The sequence below is a fragment of the Cucumis melo genome, chromosome 8, assembly GCF_025177605.1.
Source record: "Cucumis melo cultivar AY chromosome 8, USDA_Cmelo_AY_1.0, whole genome shotgun sequence".
NCBI classification, from domain to species: domain Eukaryota; kingdom Viridiplantae; phylum Streptophyta; class Magnoliopsida; order Cucurbitales; family Cucurbitaceae; genus Cucumis; species Cucumis melo.
The window spans coordinates 31,844,598-31,866,187 of record NC_066864.1 but is presented as its reverse complement, the minus strand read 5'-3'; the positions used below and the strand labels follow the sequence as shown (position 1 = coordinate 31,866,187).

Below are 21,590 nucleotides of genomic sequence, written 5' to 3'. Positions count from 1 at the left end.
AGATGAAGTACCCAACCAACATGAATTACTCTTAAAATAATAATAGTGGATGTGTTTGTAAAAGTAAGAGAAACCCAATTTGAATATCCACACACTTTGATGTCGCATTGGCTTACGACTTGAACGAACGTATAGACCACAAAATTAGTTTCTTAATATCAAATTAAAGTGATCCCTTTAGGAGTTGAGTTGGTACTAAAAGAACAGAGCATATATATAAATTAAAGGTAAGGCTAATAGGAAGCAATAATTGAAAGGAAAAGGAGATCAAATAATGGGAGAAAACGTGGAGGTATTTGGGGCATGGTTCAGCCCTTTCAGCCATCGTCTAGAATTGGCTTTGAAATTGAAAGGGATTCAGTATGATTACATTGAAGAAGAAATATACAAGAAGAAGAAGAGCGATTTGATCCTCAAATTCAACCCTGTTTACAAGAAGGTTCCTGTGCTTGTCCATGGAGGAAAACCCATAGCAGAGTCCATTGTTATTCTTCAATACATTTAGATGAGATTTGGAAGGACAATCCCATTTTGCCTCAACATCCTTATCACAAAGCTCTTGCTCTCTTTTGGGCCAAGTTTTTGGATGACAAGGTAAGGCAGTCTTTTGGGCCCATTTTACGGTTTGTGTTTTCTGGTTTCCTGTTTTCGAGAGACACATGTGTGTTAGATAATTGTTATTGTTTGATGAGTAATAATTAGATTGGCAGGTGCTACCTTCATTAATGAAAGCAAGGAGATCGAGTGAAGGAAAGGATAGAGAAGAGGCAATAGGTGAGGTAAGCGAAGGGTTAAGAGCACTTGAAGAAGAGCTTAAAGGGAAGAAATTCTTTGGAGGAGAGAAATTGGGATTTGTTGACATTGTTGCTAATTTCATAGCACATTGGAGTCGAGCCATGGATGAAGCTTTTGGTGTTCGAATACTTACCACTGAATTGCAAAACCTTCCAAGCCTAACTCAATGGTGTCATCGCTTTCTTCAACACCCCATTGTCGAACACAATCTGCCCCCCAAAACTCAACTTCTTGCCTTTTTTAAGTTACAATTTGTGGACAAAAATTAAATGATCTTGCTTCCAAATCAACATTGTTCATGGACTAGGCCTACTATATATCACCTTAATTAAGCAGCTTTTGTAAATTGATGTATATCTTCAAATCTGATCAGAATTAAACCTATTGTCTCTTTCTGTTTCAATAAATTTAAATTGAATCCTCTTGTTTGAATATTCTAACTTATAATTTACACTTTTTGAGTTCAAACTTGATTTATTAAGATATCAAAGTATTGTCTTGAGTTTCAAAATTTATAATTTGTGATTTCTCATTCCATATTGAATTTTATTCCTACTTAATTTCTATAAATATCAAAGTTCACTAATGAGAAGTAACTGTGTGTTATAAAGTATATATTGATATAAAAGCTTATGGGATGTACAGTTGAATTCCACTACATAATCCAATGGTATTTTTGTCAAAACAACCATCCAGATGTTTGTTGTTTTTTCCTCTTTTTTAACAATACGTAAGATGAGAGAATCAAACCTCTAACATTGTTGAGGTTAATAGTAAAAATATTGTGTTTGGTTTATCTATGTTAAGTTTGACACTGTCATAAGTTTTTGTTGATAAATTCAAGGATAAAGAGATCGTGCGTAGATACTTTATGTGTTTATGTATTGCTTGGGTGAATCAATTTGAACATACATAGGGTTAAAATAAATTAAAGATTTGGATTAGTGCAAAAATCATAAATGAAAGAACAGAAGTTGGAGATATGAGATTAAAAGGAGGTATGTCAGTTAGATATTTTTTTTTTTTCTTTTTTTATTTGATTTGAATGAGCTAACGATGATTGTTTTGGAATGTTTGAATTGACTTAAGAGAAAATACATTTTTCTAATATTTGAACTCGATAAATATGGTTGCTTAAAAAATACACTCTAAAACCTATTTTGAATGGTTGTGGATTACCACCCTATCTTCACATAACATAAATTTATCAAAGGTTAAAAGACGTAATTGAAATATTAATGTTTTAAGGGAAGAAAAAGGACCCAAAAAAGGAATGTGGAATGTCTCACCTTCCTAAGATTAGGTTAATTAGCCCAAAATCTAAAGAACCACTTGAGTTTAACCAATTGGGCCTCAAACTGAGCTTCTAAGATTTATGGAAATTTCATTGAAATAAGAAAAGTAAAATAAAATAAAAAAAAGTTTCTCAAATTTTCTTCGACATTTATGGGGGAAAATGAAAATTCTGATTAAGACATTCATTGCCCCTTCCTAGAAAAAAAAAATGAAGTTCAAAATTGAGAAGTTTAATTTGTACCTAAACCTGTTTGAAAAAAAATTCAATTTTTTTAAGGGAGAAAATATTGCATTATTAATAAACATGGAATGGAGACTCAAACTCAGTCATCACGAAATCTCGGTTAATTTAGCACTAATGGAGCCACTCTCACATGCATCCATAGAAATTGGGGGGAAAACCCAAATGGTTTCAAGAAGAAGCATAAATAAATATATATGTGTGTCTATCCCCCAAAATGAAGATATATTTCTTAAGACATTCAAATGTCTCCAAGATGCCAATAATATAGCAATCTTTGACCCAGAAAAAAGCTTAACAAAAAACTTATGGAATTTTGTCCATAAAAACAAAAATCCCAACATTATAAGGTGATGATGTGTTCAATATTGGCAAAAAAAAAAAAAAAATGAACCTTTGGAAAACCCCATGACCAAAAAGAGGAATATGAAAGACAATATTTAAAGTAATTGAAGCATGTGAAGAAGAGAGAGAGAGAGAGAGAGAGAGAAGAATTAAGAAGAAGAAGAAGAAGAAGAAGAAGAAGAAGAAGAAACAAGAAGAATCCAAAATGTCGCATGCAACCAACCATAGGTCTTTGTCAATGTGTTTCTTTTAAACACTAAATGACAAAAGAAAAACAACCAATTATAAATATATTCAACCTCAGAAAAACCACCCATAGTTACAACTTACCACTTCACTTTTTCTTACATGAATTTAGAAGAAGTTGAAAGGCTTGCTTTGGTTGTATATTTAATTTTACTCTATCAATGTTCTAAAAACATGCTGTTAGTTGTCCAAAATACAACTTGGCACTTTCTGAAACAAGTTAATTAAAATGAGTATATGATATTTAATATTAGAAGAGTAGTTGGAAGAGAGGGAGGGGGACAGATGGTCAAAGTATAGGAAGAAGAATATGCTAAAAATACAACAAAAATTGAGAGGTAAAGCCCAAACAAAGGTAAAGGACAGAGGGAAGAGGTCATCCCCAAGCCTTTTCCCGCTAATCAAGCTCACATGCCTCCCTCTTTCCCTCTTTCCCTCTTTCCCTCTTTCCCTCTTTCCCTCTTTCCCTCTCCACTTTCTTTTTTTCTTTTCTATTTTTACTAATCTCGATGTTCTATTTATCATTTTTAAAATTTCAAAAACTTTTTCTGTTCTTTTTTTTTTTTACGACTTAAATTAAAAGTTCCATTTTACCATAACACCAAATTATTTATCGCATCTATAACCAAATCTATAAAGTTAGCTATTTTTTAAATACTTTAAGTTTGCCTTTCCATTTCTTTTCTTTTTTTTTTATTCATCTTCTTCATGCGATTTCGTCTTTCTTCTTTTTTATTTTTTTTCTGCAATTTCTTTTCATCATCTTTCTTATTTTTTAATGTTTTATTTACGTCGTTTAATCTTTTTATCGTTTTTCTTCTTTTTTTTCTTTTTTTTCTTTTCCATCGTCTATCTACTTTTCCTCTTCTTTATTTTTCTCTGCGATTTCTTTCTATCGTCTTTCATCTTTTTCTTTTTTTATGTCATATACAAAAAATAGCAAAATCTAAAAGATCGTGTATAAAAATCTTGAAAAAAAAATCATTTTAATTGAAGTAGCCAAATGTAAACAATCGTGTAAAAAAAGTAAAAGATTGTGTATTAAAAAAATTTTAAAAAAAAAATCATTTAGATTGGAATAACCAAATGTAAATTAAACGATTGGTAAAAAAAATTTAAAAAAAATTGTGTATAAAGAATCTTGAAAAAAAATCATTTGGATTGGAGTAGTCAAATGTAAACGATCGTGTAAAAAAAAAAAGTAAAACGATGGTGTACTAAACGATCGTATATTAAAAGAATTAAAAAAATCGTGTACCAAATTTGAAAAAAAAATCATTTAGATTTAGGTTCCCAAATCTAAACGATTGTGTAATCAAATTTAAATGTAACCAAATTAAATGGTCTGTAACAAAATTAATATGATGTAATTGAAAAGATAAATTGTAGTCATATCACAAATATATTACGCGTGTGTTATTGACGATATGGTTGATGGAGCATTTTTGGTATTTTATACCATGGTCTTCTAGACTTTTTTTCTTTTTGGAATTGTTCTATGTAATGTAAATATTTTGATGTTTTTTTATATTTTTGAAAAGACCCCTTATAAATATCTAGATCATTACACATCATCAAAGCCAATAAAAGTAAACTTTTCCAATCATGGACCTAAACCTATTGTTAAGTCTTACTCAATATAATCTAAACTAACTTCACTCAATCTTCCATAGAGAGGTATCTTAAAGATAACAAACAAATATAATCTTTCATATACTTAAAATAATACATATATAAAGTTCTCCGTAAACTACTGTATTAATAGATAACTTCACAACATAGTTTAACATTGACTACATAAATAAAAAGAAGAGAGATGATTAGAAAAGTTTGCGTTAGCTTGAAACCACGGACGTTTGTGTGTCCAAAATGAACAATATATTATACCATATATTGTAGAGATATGTGAATGAGTTGTGTTATTCTTAACAAACGTGAATAAAGGTTGGCGTTGTTTGTTTAGAATACGTAGAAACATGTAAATTAATTTGGGAGGTTTGAAAGTGAAAAACACAAATGAAAGAATACAATTTCAATGTCTGACATAAAATAAAATAGATGCATGTCTCCATGCCTTGAAATCGAAAAACAAAAGATAGGGTAGGAAGGGGCCCAATATTTGTGAAGATGTCCCTAATACTAATAGAGATGTAGAAACTAATAAGTAAGCGTGCTGCGTTAGCCATAGTAATGGCCAACAAATTATAATGCCATGAAATCTTGGGTAGGCCAGTCGGCGAAGGAACCACCCATATTACCAAGGCTCTCCAATCTTTCAATCTGTCGGTGTTGCCGGCGCCCCTTCCACGGCGGAGATAAGCTGTTTGTATTTGGATGAATGGATTTACTATTTGTGTGGGGAGAAATTGGATGTGGTTGATAAAATGTAATGTAAAGGGGGGAGAGGGGGTTGGGGAATGGTGGTTATGGGAATTTAGGATTTGGGAATTTCGTGGAACACCTTTTGGGCAATCCCCATTAGCTCCCCCCATACACACAATTGATATGTATGTATATATATATATATATATATATATATATATTTCTATATTGGATTTTCTTCCAATACTTAAAAGTACTTTCTTGTGCCTTTGTCTTCTCTTCACTACTTGTCATTCACCCTTATCTTTTGTGTTCTTCACTCAATCTTTCCATTTGCACAAAACATTTCATTCAAAATAATTCATCCCTTTTTCTTCTTTCCTTTTTTGTTGTTGGTTGGGGTGCTAACTCCAATTAAACTTATAAAACATAAAATAAGATATCAAGTGAATTGAAGGTTCAAAAATAATAAAATGATTGAAATATCTACGCTAAATCAATAGTTCTTTTTTTTTAAATTCATTCTTAAAAATGTCTTGAAATTCACCTAATTAAACTTATATTAGATAAACATAATAGATTATTGTCTAAAAAGTTATTAGAAGAAAGCAACTCGGACTAAGACGGTGATGAGATCTTTTCATCCATATTTTTATTTAAGGAAAAACTAAACGGTTGTAAATACCGAACATATTTATAAAATATAGGGGACGTTTGGTAAGTTGGGTAATTTAAGAGAGTAGGTAAAAACCTCACTGATGGTTTTGTTAACCAATAATTAAACAAATTTAATTTATACCTCACATCAACTTATATTATTTCTCAAAAAAAAAAAAAAAAAACTCATACTTCTCACTTTCTTATTCACAACAACTTCTCAATTAACTCTCCTATAATAATAATTAATTATAAAGTCAACTAAACTTTTTGCTTTTATGACAACCAAAACCCCCTAATAATATTATAAATTTTAGTGCAAAATACACTTTTGGTCCCTGAAATTTAGAGTTGTGTCTATTTGGTCCCAAAAGTTTAAAAATGAACACTCTAGTCCCTCAAGTTTGTAAAATACTTCTATAGTCCATCAATCCATTATTAATATGCCATGTCAATCTTCCATTAGTGAAATAACGTAAAAATGGATGGATAGACTGTTCAGAAGTATTTTACAAACTTAAGGAATTAAAGTGTTTATTTTGAAATTTTATGGATGAAATAATAGACACTAACCCCAAGCTTCACCGACAAAAGATGTATGTATTTCGAAGGATAGATATTAAAAGTTTTCAATTTGTCGTAGTTGTGGATGAATTAGGTGAAATATGAAATATTAGTATGGGGATGAGAAGAGTATATTAAGAAAGCAAAAATGAGAGTAGATGGAAAATGTGGATGAAATGTGTAATATGGAATGTAGCGTTTACACAAATATTGAAATTACTATTAGTAGCAATGAAATGTCCAACTTTCATTGGACCCATTCAATATCTTAATTACACCGTCTTAGCAACATTCTTTTTTCTTTGTAAAGCATTTTAAATCTTAATTACACCGTCTTAATTACAAAATAATTTAAATGTAATTTATAAAGCATCTTATAATTTTGTATAACAAATCGGATAATCTAGATGTCCGTAAAACAAACAATGCATAGCCAAACATCATCCATCGAAACATTGCCATGAGCAACGAGAAAAATTAGAATTGCTTTAACTGCACCTAATGATTGTTTTAGTTAATATATGGATGTTTGATAGTCATTTTTTTTTTTTAGTTTTGGTTTTTTAAAACTAAGAAATTTTCTCTCATTTCTTACAATGATTTGCATTTTTTTTTTTTAATTCTTAACCAAACTTCAAAAATAAAATTACAACTCTTTCAAAAGCTATTCTATTTAGTTTTTAAAGTAGTGTTTATAAGCTTAATTTGTAGAAACAAAAATTAAAATAAAAGAAAAAGATAAAATAATTACCAAACCACAAAATGAAACGTTACTTTTAAAGAACATTGAGGTAGAAAAATATATGAAAACACAATAATGTTTATTGTCAATTTATCAACGAAAACATTTTTAGACTGGTCTCTTGAAAGTTTAGAGTACACCTAATTCAAACTAGGAGTTTTTTAAAAAAATAAATAAATTTAACAAACTATTTATACTCCACTGGACCAAATTATAAAAAAAACAAATTTATTACACTTGATTTTTTTATAAAATATAAATATTTTGTCAAATATTCTATTTACTATATTTTTTAAAAAAAGAAAAAACTGAGAGAGGATGGCATCAAAAGCATGTGAAAGGGTGTGGATTTTAAGAAGGAGAAAAGAGAAAAGAAATGTTGAGATTATAAAAAAGAAAAAGAAAATGATTGGATTCATTTTGGTCCCTACAAAAGATTTTGTTGCAATGCAAAATAAAGTGAGATTGGAAAACAACACAAAGGGAATAGAAGCTGCCTTTTTTATTATTTAATTTATTTTAACTATATGGAACACAAAACCAAACCACCTTTCTTTTCCCCTTATATATTATCCATAGCCGCCTTAATTACTTCCATATTTCACTCAATCTCAATATATATAAACAATTCCCCCCCCCCCCCCCCCCTATTCTTTCTTTTAGTTTGGGGCTGCGGACTGCCTTCACAATAACTTTTACTTCTACACGTATGGCGATCAATTCTCCATGTTAGCTACGATCTCAAGTTTAAGATTTTATAACCACTCTTTACATGACTTTTTGGGTAAAACCGAAAGTAAAGTAGGATCGGTAAATATACTTGCTTCAATCCGGATAGAGAATATAATCCTTAGGTTGACAGGGGATGAGGTCAAATCGAAGATACTAAACGGACATTCATCCCCACGAATAATTTTTTAATACTTTTAATATATGCATGCATGTATGTAGCTAAACCCACTGTTTTGTTAATTTATTGCATTTTTTAAAATTTCATTTCACAATTAAATTAACTTGACAATTTTATTAAATTTACCCTACAGGAATACTAAAATATGTTTTTTTTTATTATTATTATTAATTTAAATGTCAAATTTATTTTAAATAAAAATAAAACGAAAATTTTTTCTCTCCAACCCAAACCCCGAATGACCCGACTCTCCAAAATAGGGAATGAGATGAAGATATGGGGATGAAAATTTTTCACTAGAACAATGGGGAATAGCCCCCGCACCGCAACTGTTGCCAACCCTAAAAGAAAATTCAATATATAAACTAGTGTGCGTAAAGATGAATATTCAATAAAGCCAAGAACTTATAATTTAATTTTACATATGATCAAGTTTTTTATTAAGTATATGATTGGTCTAGTGTGTCGCCAAATGTTTGATCGTCTTCAAAGTTGGTCATTGAAAGTGGTAGTTATGTGAAATTGAATATTGAAAGTCATTGCTAGAAGCAAGTCAATGGCAATGGCAATAGTTGTTGTCGGAAGTGATTATTTGCTCAACACCAATGGTAGTCGTTGAAGCATATATCACGGGGGATAATTATGGATGAAGTTGATGGCGAGCAAAATGGTGGATAAGTAAAATGGTAAAAAGGGAAGAGAAAGAAAGAAGGAAATATAAAATTTATGAATTGAAGTAGATTTGTTTAAGCATGTAAAGTTGGTGGGCGAAAGATTAAAAAGTAAGACAAGTGAAAGTGAGACATATAACTAATAGGTTTACAATCAGAAGGAGTGATGAAATGAAATAAAAAAGAATGTTGAAGGACAAAAATGAGATTTGAAGCCAATAGTAAAGCGTGAGTTCCGAAAATGGGTAGTGATATTTTCTTTTTCTTTTTCTTTTAATGTACATCTTCTCACAAACCCTAAAAAGGAAAAAAAAAAAAAAGAAAGGGAAAGAAGAAGATATACATGAAATCGAAATTATTATAATGGGGTGGCTATATCTACTTTGGCTTTGGTAGCCTTGCCCATTCTTAAGACTCACTCAAAAACCCTATATTATTATTTATTATTACCTCTATATCAAGCTAGGGTTTTTCTCTCTCATCCCTTTGTGGTGGTGGTGGTGGTGGTGGTGGTGGTGGTGGTGTAACTCCAAAACAAAAGAAAAACGCCCTCAAAATGAATCCCCGGCGGGACCCCACGGCCTCTCCTCCTCCGCCACTCACGCCTCCAATTATGAATCTAATATTAAACAACACCTTAATTACCCTTTACAAACTTTTAATTATTTGTGTTTTTACTTCTACTACTTCAATTATATTATTCCTTTAATTACCATAAAAATAAATTCAATTATTAATTTCATGTCTCTGCCCTCCCCCATGTCGTTGTTAAATTAAATCAAATTAAATTTGATTCTTTGTTATAAAAAAAAAAACTACTGTTCTTTTATCAACCCATTATTTATTTATTTATTCATTCATTCATTCATTTATTAATCATCATTATTCCGTTGTTTTTCTCCTCCTACCTTTGATCCTTATCTTCAACTTTATGACAATAACCTTTTTTTCTTCTTTTGGTATGTTTCTCTACTCCAACAAGTATAGAAAGGGAGATCATTTGCATAAACTAAAGTCTTCATTTTGAGATGCATGCAAGATAATTAATGTTCATACAAAACTTATTTGGATCCATTTCTTTCGGTTATAATTTATTAAAAGGGAATTTATGAAATATTATTTGTTTAGATTATTGTTTTGTTAAATGATGTTTGGTTTTTGTTAATTGGTATCATTTTTGAGAAGTATAAGTTAAAATTAGAGAAAACAATAGTCTGATTTTATAAAACTTATTTTATTTAACTAAAAAGAAAAAGAAAAGTTTCTCTTTCGACAAATTTCGTTTACAAAAATAATAAGATTATAAAATTATAGGATTAAATGTTCGACTAGAGTTCTTAAGTACATTCTAAACAATATGTAAAAGTAGAGTTTTATTATCGAGTCAAGTCTCACAGAAATTAAACGTAATAAAAACAGAGTTATTGTAAAATATATATATATATATATATATATATATATATATATATATATATATATATATATATTTTAAGTTAAAAAAGTTTATTCAAATCCCAAATCCATTTTTTAAGAAAAAAAGAAAAAGAAAATATCTCCCTCCATGTGGGATTTGGCATTTTGGTTATGGGCTTACAATGATGTTAACTTGAGGAATGTCCTTTTTATTTATATTTCTTTCTGTCTCTCTCTCTCCATCTTTTTACTAGACAACTTCAAACATAAGCATCAAAAGAAAATGAATTGTTAAAAGAGAAAGAAAGAAAGAAAAAGAAACAATTGACAACATAATTTCATGTGGGATTAACACACAACACAACATGCTGTCCCCTAATTTTAATCTCCCATACCAACTATAATAATTCAAATAAATTATAAAATTACACATCATCTCTCTATCGTCTCTCCAATTTTCCAAATTATAGCCTATCTAGCTCCTCCATTTTCAATGTCAAAAATTCATACATACACAATCCCACTCCAAATATTTATAAAAGTTGACAAAGTTTTTGTTTTGAATCCATCAATACGTAGGTGCAAGAATCAAATTAACTGAATTATTTTGTTTTGAAAAATGGTGGATGAGTTTTTTTTTTTTTTAATTATTATATTATACTTCAATTAAAAATAGTTAGAAAATTAAATAAATTGCAAGCATCAAATGATTATAATAATTATGATGATTTGGATTAATAGTGTCTCTCCCCCCCCCCCCCCCCCTATCATTCAAACATGCTACCCATAATCATGGCCTCACTATACCAAACAAGAAGTTTTGTTTTTTTAAAAAAAAAAAAAGAAAGAAAAAAAGAAATTAATAAGAAAGAAAAAGAAAAGAAGATTGAGTGAGTGAGTCGAGTGAGTGGAAGGAATAAATGGGGGGCACGTTGTTGGTATGCTGCTCATTAATGTCTTTCCTTAATTTATTGAACATTTAAGTTAGCAAAAACGACAGAAGCAAAGTGGCTGAGACATTTAGTGCAAATACAAAAACAATTTAATTAAAATAACATATGATATGTATATAAATTTTTGCATGGGTTGGGTTCTGGTCTCCTCTCTCTCTCTCTCTCTCTCTCTCTCTCAAGTCGGCGGCCGGCATCCTCTGTTTCTTCCATCTGCCCTCTTCTTCTTAACAATGACGGCGGCCAATTCATCCACAAAAACACACACACCCAACATTACAATAAAACCCCTATCCCCTACCCCCTTTAACCCTAGTTCACAATTAGGGTTTATTTGAACCAAAGCAGTTGTTCAACTATGTTGACAAATGGAACTGTTTTTTTTTTTTTTTTTTTTTTATTTTTTTAAAGTACTAAAAATATAATGTCAAAGGAGAATATGTATAAACATGCAAGAACATAACTAAAACGAAAGTCAATACTTTTTTTTTAAGTTATTGACTTTCTTTACATTCTATTTAACTAACAAGTTCGACTTATAAATTGCAAATAATATATCTCTATAATTAAAAATTAGTGTATAGTTTGATATAAGAGAAATGCCTGATTATTATTATTATTATTATTATTATTATTATTTGGGGTATAACAATTGTGATCCATATATTAAAGATAAAAATGTGGGAAAAGAAAAAGAAAAGGGGTTTATGGGTGGGGAAAAAAATGATATAGAAATGAGAAAAAGAAAAAGGGAGGGAGGCAGAAGTTGAGTTGGTAGTGTGTATAGTTGGGTTGCTTTTTTCCACAAATTCAAACTGTTTTTTGCTGCAATTATAATGATATTAATAAATATAATTAGTTATTATATATGTTTAAAAGAAAAATGGGTGGCTGGGTTGTGATGGGGACAGAATAGAGAGAGAGAGAGAGGGGCAGGAAATCAGATAGCACCATGCCGACCGGGTCGGACCCACTTAATTCTCTTCACGCGCCCACATGGCGGTGCCAAAACTATTCCAAAGGGTTGCAACCCTTCAACCCACCCCAGGTTCCCACGTCTTTGCCACCTCATCTTCATTTTATTTAAATAATAAACCAATTGTTTTTTTTTAATTCTCCGACTTTACCTTATTATTTTTAATTTAGTTCATGCATTAGTATTGGTGTCCACGACGGAACCCGATTCATTTCCGCCGTCCCACGCCGGACTTTTTGAAATATTCCGTTTCTTTTTTCTCTTCTTTTTTTGCTTCATCCTCCCGTTTCAATTAAAATTAAAAATTTGTGTAATGAATAATAATATGATATTGCTTCTAATTACTATTCACTAACTCAAACTATTTACTCCTAAGGTAACAAAGTCCATAAAAACCTATTTTTTAAATATTCTCTAATTCATCATCTTCTTCTTACTATTTCTTTTTTCATTTATTTCGTCATCTTTCTTCTTTTCTCTTCTTTTTCATATGATTTCTTTCCATGATCTTTCTTATTTTTCAATTCTTTATTTACATCATTTAATCTTTTCATCTTTTTTTCTTTTTTTTTTTTCATTTCGATTTCTTTCCATCACCTTTCTTTTTTTTTTTCTTTTTTAGGCTGTTTACATTTGGATAACCAAATCTAAACGACAATGTAAAAATTAGCAAAATCTTAAGATTGTGTATAAAGAATTTTGAAAAAAATCATTTAGATTGGAGTAGCCTAAACGATCATGTAACAAAATAAAAGATTGTATATTAAGAATTTTGACAAAAAAACATTGGAGTAGCTAAATATAAACGATCGGTTAAAAAGTAAACGATCATGTAAAAAAAATTAAAGATCATGTATAAAGAATCCTGAAAAAAAATCATTTAGATTGGAGTAGCCAAATGTAAACGATCGTGTAAAAAATAAATAAATCATCGTTTAGAGATCTTGTACCAAAAGAATTTAAAAAAATAGTGTACCAAAATTTGAGGAAAAAAATCATTTAAACGATTGTGTAACCAAATTTAAAGATCATGTAATAAAATAAAATGATAAAATTGAAAAAATAAATTATAGTTATATCTAAACGATCGCGTATAAATTGTACCCATATCTAAACAATCGCATATCAAACAAGTAAATACATTAAACACGCATTGTTGACGGCATGATTGACAAGGTATTTTTGGTATTTTTATTTATGAAGATGGGGGTGGAGAAGAATAGTGTTTTTTTTTTTTTTTGGGGGGGGGATGGGAATTGAAGTGGGTTTGACCGAGGTGGAGGGTAGGGTTGGAAAAATTGAAAATATTTAATTTCGTACAGAATTTATAGAGTACTTGTTCTGTGTATGTAGGACACGTGTCATGTAATATATTCATCATTTATTCATGATATTCATAAATATATATATGCATCCTCACCTTCCTCCCATCCCATCCTCAACACTAAATATTCATTCCTACATGTAATTAATTACCATTTTTAATATCATCAACTATTTTCCTCTTTACATTTCTTTTTTTATTAAATAAATAATATAATTAAAAAGTTATATTCCAATTTCTTATCCATTTAAAGAGATATTTACGACCACAAACATTCTAACAGTCTCAAAATTATAATAGTTTCCATTTGAAATGCAAAATATTATAATCTGGTTATTATAATATGTGTTTTTTGTGCATATTTAAATAATTTGTATTATTATTATAATATGTATTATTATGATCGGTGTTTGGTAGAGGTTATTATAATATCGGGTTTCACTATCCTTTTTTGGTATACATATATATTGTACTTGAAATACATATTTTTCTTCGATTATTTTTATTGAATCTGGTTAATTATGATATTTATTTAATAAACTTAACTTTAAGCTTGGTTTTTTACTATTCTTTTTTGTCATACACATATATGGTACATGAAATGCACTTAAATCTTAAATTGATTTTACTAATAACTAGGATTGATGTCTATTTGATAAATTTGTAGTTAATCTACACAAAGTAATTTCTTCATTTCTTTAGGTCAATATGTTTGAAATTAGTTTATGTACACATTCCTACAATTTGACTATGAAGTTTCATAGGTAAGAAAAGAAGCATGGAAAGTCGGAGAAGCAAGGACAAAACCTTGCATGTTCAACCCAACCGAATCGAACATACAAGGACATAAATAAGGGTTTATGATCCTAGGTTTCAGAGAAGGAGGGAGACGAACAAGCTTCAGAGTAGTATTCAAAATCGAGCCTTCAACAAAACGAAGGAGGTTTTTGAAGGAGGGTCTCCGAAGGGTTTTGGCCAACGATTTGGACATGATTTGACAAAGGAAGGAGATGGAAAAAATTAATTGTTTTCAGATAATGAAATTGGACAAGATATATCAACATAGATATATTTATTATCAACAACGACATTTCAAATGTTTGTTGAACCAACACCTAAGATATGTTTGAGAATAATTTTGATATGATTAAATAGATTTATTTATAGAAATAAGGGGGTTGGATAGAAAGTTGCATATAATGTAAATAATGGTTACAAATCAATGAAAAATGAAAAAATTGTGGGTATACTTTCTTCAACTAAATTAAATTCTTTTAATAAATTCAACACCCAACAACTATATATAATCTAAAATGAAGTACTCAACAATAATTATTGAATTTATCATTACTAAATTATTAAATACTATTTTTACGAGTGGTATAGGAATTGTTTTATTTTCAGTAATAAACATTTTCACAAGAATTATTTTGTTATTATTTATTGGTAAAATTTGAAGTTTAGTTTCAATTATTTATAAAAAAGATATTGAAATTTAAGATTGTTTAAAAAGTGTATATAATTTTATTTGCTTTAGAAATGAATTGAAATATTAGAAGTAGAAATGTTATTGGAAGTAATTATTTAATAGGGGGGGGGGGAAGTAGAAGAAAAAGAAAAAGAAAAAGAAAAAGAAAAAGAAAAAGAAAAGAAAAGAAAAGAAAGAAAAAGAGGAAAAAATCTTGTACTGCACGCAAATCTTGGGGCAGGCTTTAAGCGAGTTGATGGGTGTATAAGGTCCTTATCACTCCAAAGGGCCAAATACCTCATTCTCTCTCCTAACCTAAACCCAACTCTCCCCCCCCCCCCCCCCCCCCCCCCCCATATCCATTATTCTTTTTGTTTTAAATTCACCTATTTCTTACTTCTTTCTTTTCTTTTTCTTTTTTTTTTTTCTCTCTTTTTCGTCATTTTCATTTACTTTTCATGTTTTCAAAATGTTCTAATTTTATTTATTTATTTATTTTTAATTTTGTTTCCATTTATATTTTAATTTTTAACTCTTTCAAATATATATAATTATTTAAGTTTTATTATTAATGGACATTGAGGTAGATGTTTAAAAGTGGGTATTTAATGTTTAAAATTTATAAAATCTTGAAATTTATGAATAAAATTGGGACAAACTCAAATCTGTACGATGAAATTATAACTTTTTCATTCATACAATTATATCTCAAACATAATGGCTACAAATGAATTTTTCTTTTTAAAATTTACTTAATTTTAGTCCCTTCATTTCAATTGTTTAAATTTAGATTAATTATTTGTTTTTTTTTTCTTTCTAAAATTAAGTTCACAAATAGAGACGTCCATTTGACTTGATCGAACCAAGACGTGCAGTCCCCAATTTAGGGATTATGGGGGAGTGTGGGGATTATTTTTTCTCCATTGACAATTTAGGGATTCTTGATCCTAGCTCGCCCCAAAAAAGAAAAAAAATATTTATTTATTTATCAAAACAAGAAAAAAGCGAAAAGAAAAACAAAAGCAATAATTTTTTTTGGAGATGAAGAATTAAATAGGGGTACAAGACGGAGATAAGAAGTGACATCGTTGTCCTCGTCCCACCCCGTGGACATCTCTACTTACAAATCACATTTCATTTATTGGTTGTTAAGTCGTGATGACTACATTTTAAGAGTATTTTTAAAACTAAACCATGTATGAAGACTAAAAAGAAAAGTTAGTTTTTAAAAACTTGTGAATGTTGTTGTTTTTTTTTTTTTTTGAATTTGAATAAGAATACAACCCCTCACTCGAGAATTTGACATACAAGAAACTAAAAGAAAAATAGTCAAATAACAACTCTTACCAAATGGGTGATGGTTATATGACTTTCAACAAATCTTACATTAAGTTTTAATATATTTCTTTTAAATTATTAAATAAAACAAGAGTAATTTTCCTACACTATGCAAATGTATTTACAATTTTTTTTATAGCAAAAATGGTTAAAAAAAAAAAACAATAAAAATTGCCTTATAAAGAAAAAATTAACAATATCAAGCTAGCTTGATAATAAGAACTAAATTTAGAAATAATTGAACCTAAATAGATCGAAATTGAAAAGAATGTAAATATAATGAATAAGTTGAACAAAATCTTATAGTAATTGTGTGGTGATGATGAAGACTCCCAAAAGTATATGAAAAACAAAAGTTTATATCGCAATCTAAATAAGTAGAAAATCACAAGTAAACATGTAAGAAATGTTTTAGATAAAATAAAATAACTATGTCCGACAACTTGTACTAAAAATGGATAATGTCGAACTATTGTTTTATAGTTCATAGTTTGTTGACGCCTTAACAATCAATTTTAGACTTTGTAAAATTAACTATTTTGATTAGTATAATTAGTTTTTTTTTTGTAAACAATTGAATAAAATTTGTTAATTTAAACACATTTAGAGTAATAATAGGTGTATCTAATCCATCCTCAAGGAAAGAAGTTGTTAATGTTGAATATTTTGTACTGACCCATAAGATAAAAGAACAAGTGTCATCACCAAATTTTCATTAGGTTTTTAATACACTTTAAAAAGCTATACCAAAACACCTGAAACTTCAAGAAAAGAAAAGAGGAAAAAAAAAAAGGTTCATATCAAACTAAAATCTTGTTGTTGAACCACTTATTTTTAAAATTGAATAATATAATAAAATGGAACTGTTTTAAGAATACAAACCCACTAAAATCTTACTTAATCAATAAGTAATTATTGTTAGGATTAATAATTGTTGTATTAAGTATTTAATAAACATTAGATTTACATGATATGGTTCTTAAAAAGCGGGTTTGAATTAAATACATTTTATTTATGAAATTTAAAATATACATGTAGTTTGAATTAAGTTGTAGTAACAAAAGAAATTTATTTTGATCAAAAACAAATTCTTATAAAGTGAGGATTAAAAAGTTAAATATGGAAAATCAAGAAGACCGAGGAATACAAAAATGGAGAATTAAAAAAAGAAAAGAAAAGAAAAAAGATGAATGATTTAGTACTTAAAAAGAAAGAGGGGGGGGGGGGGGGGGGGGGGGGGAGGGAGAGGTGGGGGGAAGTCACATGGTGGAGCGAGTGGACTCCATCCTCGCAAATGGACCCCACAGAGTCGTAGTAAAGTGGACCATAACTTCCCCGGCCACCAAGGAAACCGTCTCCCCACTAACGCCTGCGCGTATCCTCCACGCTCCGTACAATCGCGCGTCACCTCCTCCTCCCTCTCTTTCTCTTCTTTTATAAACTTTTCCTCTTCCTCTGCTTTTTTAAAAACGTATTCCGAGGCTTCCTCTTCCGACCCTTCTTCTTCTCTTCTCTTCTCTTCTCTGTATTTTGTTTCCATTCTTCTTTCTCCATAATACATACATACCCTCTCACCCTCCCTCTCTCTTTTCCACTCTCCTTTTTTAAGGGTTCCCACCACTGTTTGCTTCTTAAACCCTATTTCCCTCTGTTTTTAATCTTTCTTTTTCTTCTGATTTGACTGGGACCCTTTTCGCCGCTTCAAACCCTACTCATACTCACTCTTCTTCTTCTTCCTCTTCTTCCCTCTTTTTATTATTAAACCTTAACAAAGCCGCAAAACACAATCTCAAATATACTCTTCCGCCTTTCACTCCACTCCTCTCTCTGTTTTCTTTTTAGTCTACTCCGGATAACTAGTCCTTCTTCTTTGCTTCTCCTTCTCCTTTTCTGTTTTGTTTTTTTTTTTTTAACCTTTCTGTAATGGCCGAGAGTTTGGATGATGGGGAGTTTTGGCTTCCTCCTAAGTTTCTTAACGACGATGACTTGTTCATTGAGGAAAAGTGTGCGGGTAATGATCTTAAGAATGGGAGAAATGGTGTTGGGTTGTACCCATTTGGTTCTTTTGGGTTTACTTCTGATCTCGGTTCGCCGGTTGAATCTCTGGTTGGTTCCAGCGAAACAGAGAGTGATGAGGAGGAATACATCGCTGGATTGACGCACCGATTGACGCGTTCCACTCTGGAAGATGGTTTTGGTCTTGACAACTCTCACGTATGAGTTGGATGTTATATTTGGTTACTTCTTCTTTTATCTCTCATTTTTGTTCGCTTTATGATTTCAACTCTGTTTTGTTTTTACAGGTTTGGGGATCTTCTGGTTCACCACAGTCAACGTTGTGCGCTATGGGAAGTGGGTGCGGCTGTAAACAGGGCTCGAGCAGGGGAAGCCCTAATGGACATTACCAAGCTTCTCATCCACAGTTAACTTTGGATCTACTCTATGCTGCTGCCGGTGAAGTCTCGAAGATGCGGATGAATGAAGAAACGTACGGTTTTATTAACTCTTGTGGACCTCTTGCTCCGCCTAGAAAGCCTTCTCCCGTCTCTGTTCCGCTCAAAAACCGCGAACCCGACGCCGAAGTTTACCAGCAGCTGCAGGCTTCTCAAGTAAGTACAACGGTTCATTCCCTGGAGTCTTTTCATTTGTCTCTCTGCTTTGTCTCTTATAGGATTTTGTTTTTATGCAGTTTCTGCATCTGAGACGACAGCAGCTTATCGAGCAAATGAACTCTGCCGCTCGTGTGGGACAAACGAAGGGTTCTGTGAGACACCCTCAACCCCAAATGCTGCAAAACAGAGGAAGAAATAACGAGTTCTTCAATGGTAGAAACTGCCGCTCTGCAACTACTGGCTTACCGTCCCAACCCACTTGGGCGGCTCCTCCACGGAAACACACTGTGAACCCCCCACCGAACGGTTCTGGCATGAGAGCGGTATTTCTAGGCGCTCCTGGCGGGAAGAGGGAATGCGCCGGTACGGGTGTGTTTTTACCTCGACAAGCCGGCGGTACCGTCACTGAAACACGCAAGAAGCCAGGTTTGTAACGAGTCTAAGATTCACCTCCGAATCTCGATTTTCCCTACCCATTTTAGTCCTTTTATTCTCATTTTAACGACGGGTTCTTTCAACAGCTTGTTCGACTGTTTTGGTTCCTGCTAGAGTGATGCAAGCCCTGAATCTGAACTTAGACGACATGTACGTTCAACGTATTCAACCCCCACAACTTCAATCTCGTTCCCCTCCAGTTTACATCGCAGGGAAGAACGGTAAGAATATGGGTCGACAATCTGTTAGAACCTCATTTATTCAAAACCCATAAATTAATGTCCGCCAATTTTTTTCTCGCTTTACTTAATGTTTGTTTTATATTTTTGATCTCAGATGTTTCTGTAAGGAACAAAAGTGAAAGTTTGCAGCAGAAGGGAAACCTCCGAACGGCGGTGCCGGCAGTAAACCATGAGATTGGGCTTCCACAAGAGTGGACTTACTGAAGCGACAAACACCGCCATTATAGAATAAAGAAAAAAGAAAGGGGTGGTGATTAGATATTTTACTAACTGCTGTGTTAAATTTTAGGGGGAGGGGGGGTAGATTAAGATAAAAGAAAATGAAGGTTTGTTAGATTTGAATGGGGTTATTATAGGGAACAGAGTATTTGTTTAATAGGAAAAAAGGGTAAGATAAGAAGAGGGGATTAAGGAAGGTGTTCTGATGAGAAAAAGAAAGGAAAAGAGAAAGTGGTTTTTGGTTCTTTTTGGGATTAGGGATTTTAGATTAGAAGATAGAAATAAAGGAGTTGTGTTTAAGTTTTTAGGGGCGGGGAGATGTTTATTTGTTTAATTTTGATGTGGGCTGAAAAAGCCAACTTAGAAATGAATGTAATGGGAATGAGAAGAAAAGGAAGAAAAAAGAGGGGGTTTTTCCTTTTCTTTTTCGTTTTTGGTGTTAAAAACTCTGGAAAAGAGAGAAAGAAAAGAAGGAGAGGGGTTTAAGTAGTAGTAAGTTGGCTTCTTTTGTTTTTTTTTTTTTCTTTTTTTCTCTTTTTTGTGAAGGGCAAATTAGGAACTTTGTTTTGGATTCTAATTTGTACCCTCTTCCCCTCTCCTCTCCTCTCCTCTCCCCTCCCCATGCACTAATAAAATAATATATATAACAAATATTTTACTTTACCTTTTTCTTCTTCCCCTCTTCACTCTTCTACTCTTTTTCCTTACCTTTTTCTTGTTCTTGCATTTATTATTTAATAAATTAAAATCACCATTCTAAGTGGAATTCTAACAAAATACCTAATCAACTTCTAAAGATTAAAACCATATACACTGTGGTTCTTAAATTTAAATTACTCTTATAGTTTTTGCAAGTGTTTTTCTTTGTGTGTAAAAAATATTGTATATTGTATGGTTTTTAAGTTAAGACAATATGAATTATTAAAACATTTAACCTTATGCGTTAACTGTATTTTGTTATTTATTGTTGATATGTTTTTTTTTGTAATAAGTGGTTCTTTTTTGGCAATTACTTAAATGGATGGTTCTTGTATAATTTAAAAGATAGCTACATAGGCCAATTTTAAATTTTATAATAAGTTTTAGATGTTTGAAAGTTGAGGGATAAAGATTAAAATTTATTTTCTTTAAAAAAAAATGAATGGAATAAAAATACTTGGAACAACGAATTTCATAAACAATTATGTAACATGTGATAATTGAGTATGTTGGAGTATGTTCATATGCTAATCAAACTAGGTTTGAATTAAAAGATAAAAAAAGGGGGGGGGGGGGGGGGGAAAGAAAAAGAAAAGGCTTTTAAAAATTGATTTGATTAATTGTTTGGAATAAAATAGAGTAATGAAAGGGGAAAAGTGTAGGCATGGGAACTTTAAGAGGAAATTAAAGTTATAAATTTGAAGACACCAAGAATAGATGTTTTTAAATAACTTAAACTTCAACTGGAAGGGGGAGAAAATGAAGTGACTTTTACTTTCCCCGAGAATGTGTTGTATATTCTCTCTTACCTTATATTCCTTTTTCATTTTTTAACTTTTGTTTTCTTTTTTTTCTTTTTCTTTCTTTTTTCATTTCCCCCATTTAAATAAATAAATAAATAAAAATCTAAATTTAGTTTCTGGTTACACACGTATATACAAGTTTAATTATTCTTTTAGCAAAAATTATAGAGACTGGAAGATTCAATCTTTTAACATCCAAAAAAGATGGGTAGTAATAGTTGGGGTAATACATAATATGAAGTTAGATGTTCGCTATTTATTAAGTATTAAAATTGATTAGTAAGTAAGAAGTTAAATAATTGAAGGATTAAGTTAGAAATGT

The 21,590-nt window shown here is 30.8% G+C and overlaps 1 protein-coding gene and 1 pseudogene across 1 annotated transcript; both read left to right on the top strand.

Annotated features, from left to right (window-relative positions):
• The first annotated feature begins 262 nt into the window (after positions 1-262).
• LOC103490813 (probable glutathione S-transferase) lies at positions 263-1,187 on the top strand (annotated as a pseudogene).
• A 16,621-nt stretch (positions 1,188-17,808) lies between these two features.
• LOC103490808 (uncharacterized) lies at positions 17,809-20,438 on the top strand. Its single transcript, XM_008450507.3, has 5 exons — positions 17,809-18,472; positions 18,562-18,867; positions 18,948-19,296; positions 19,392-19,526; positions 19,642-20,438. The coding sequence occupies exons 1-5, from the start codon at positions 18,182-18,184 to the stop codon at positions 19,749-19,751; spliced, it is 1,191 nt and encodes a 396-aa protein (XP_008448729.2). The 5' UTR covers positions 17,809-18,181; the 3' UTR covers positions 19,752-20,438.
• Positions 20,439-21,590: the final 1,152 nt, after the last annotated feature.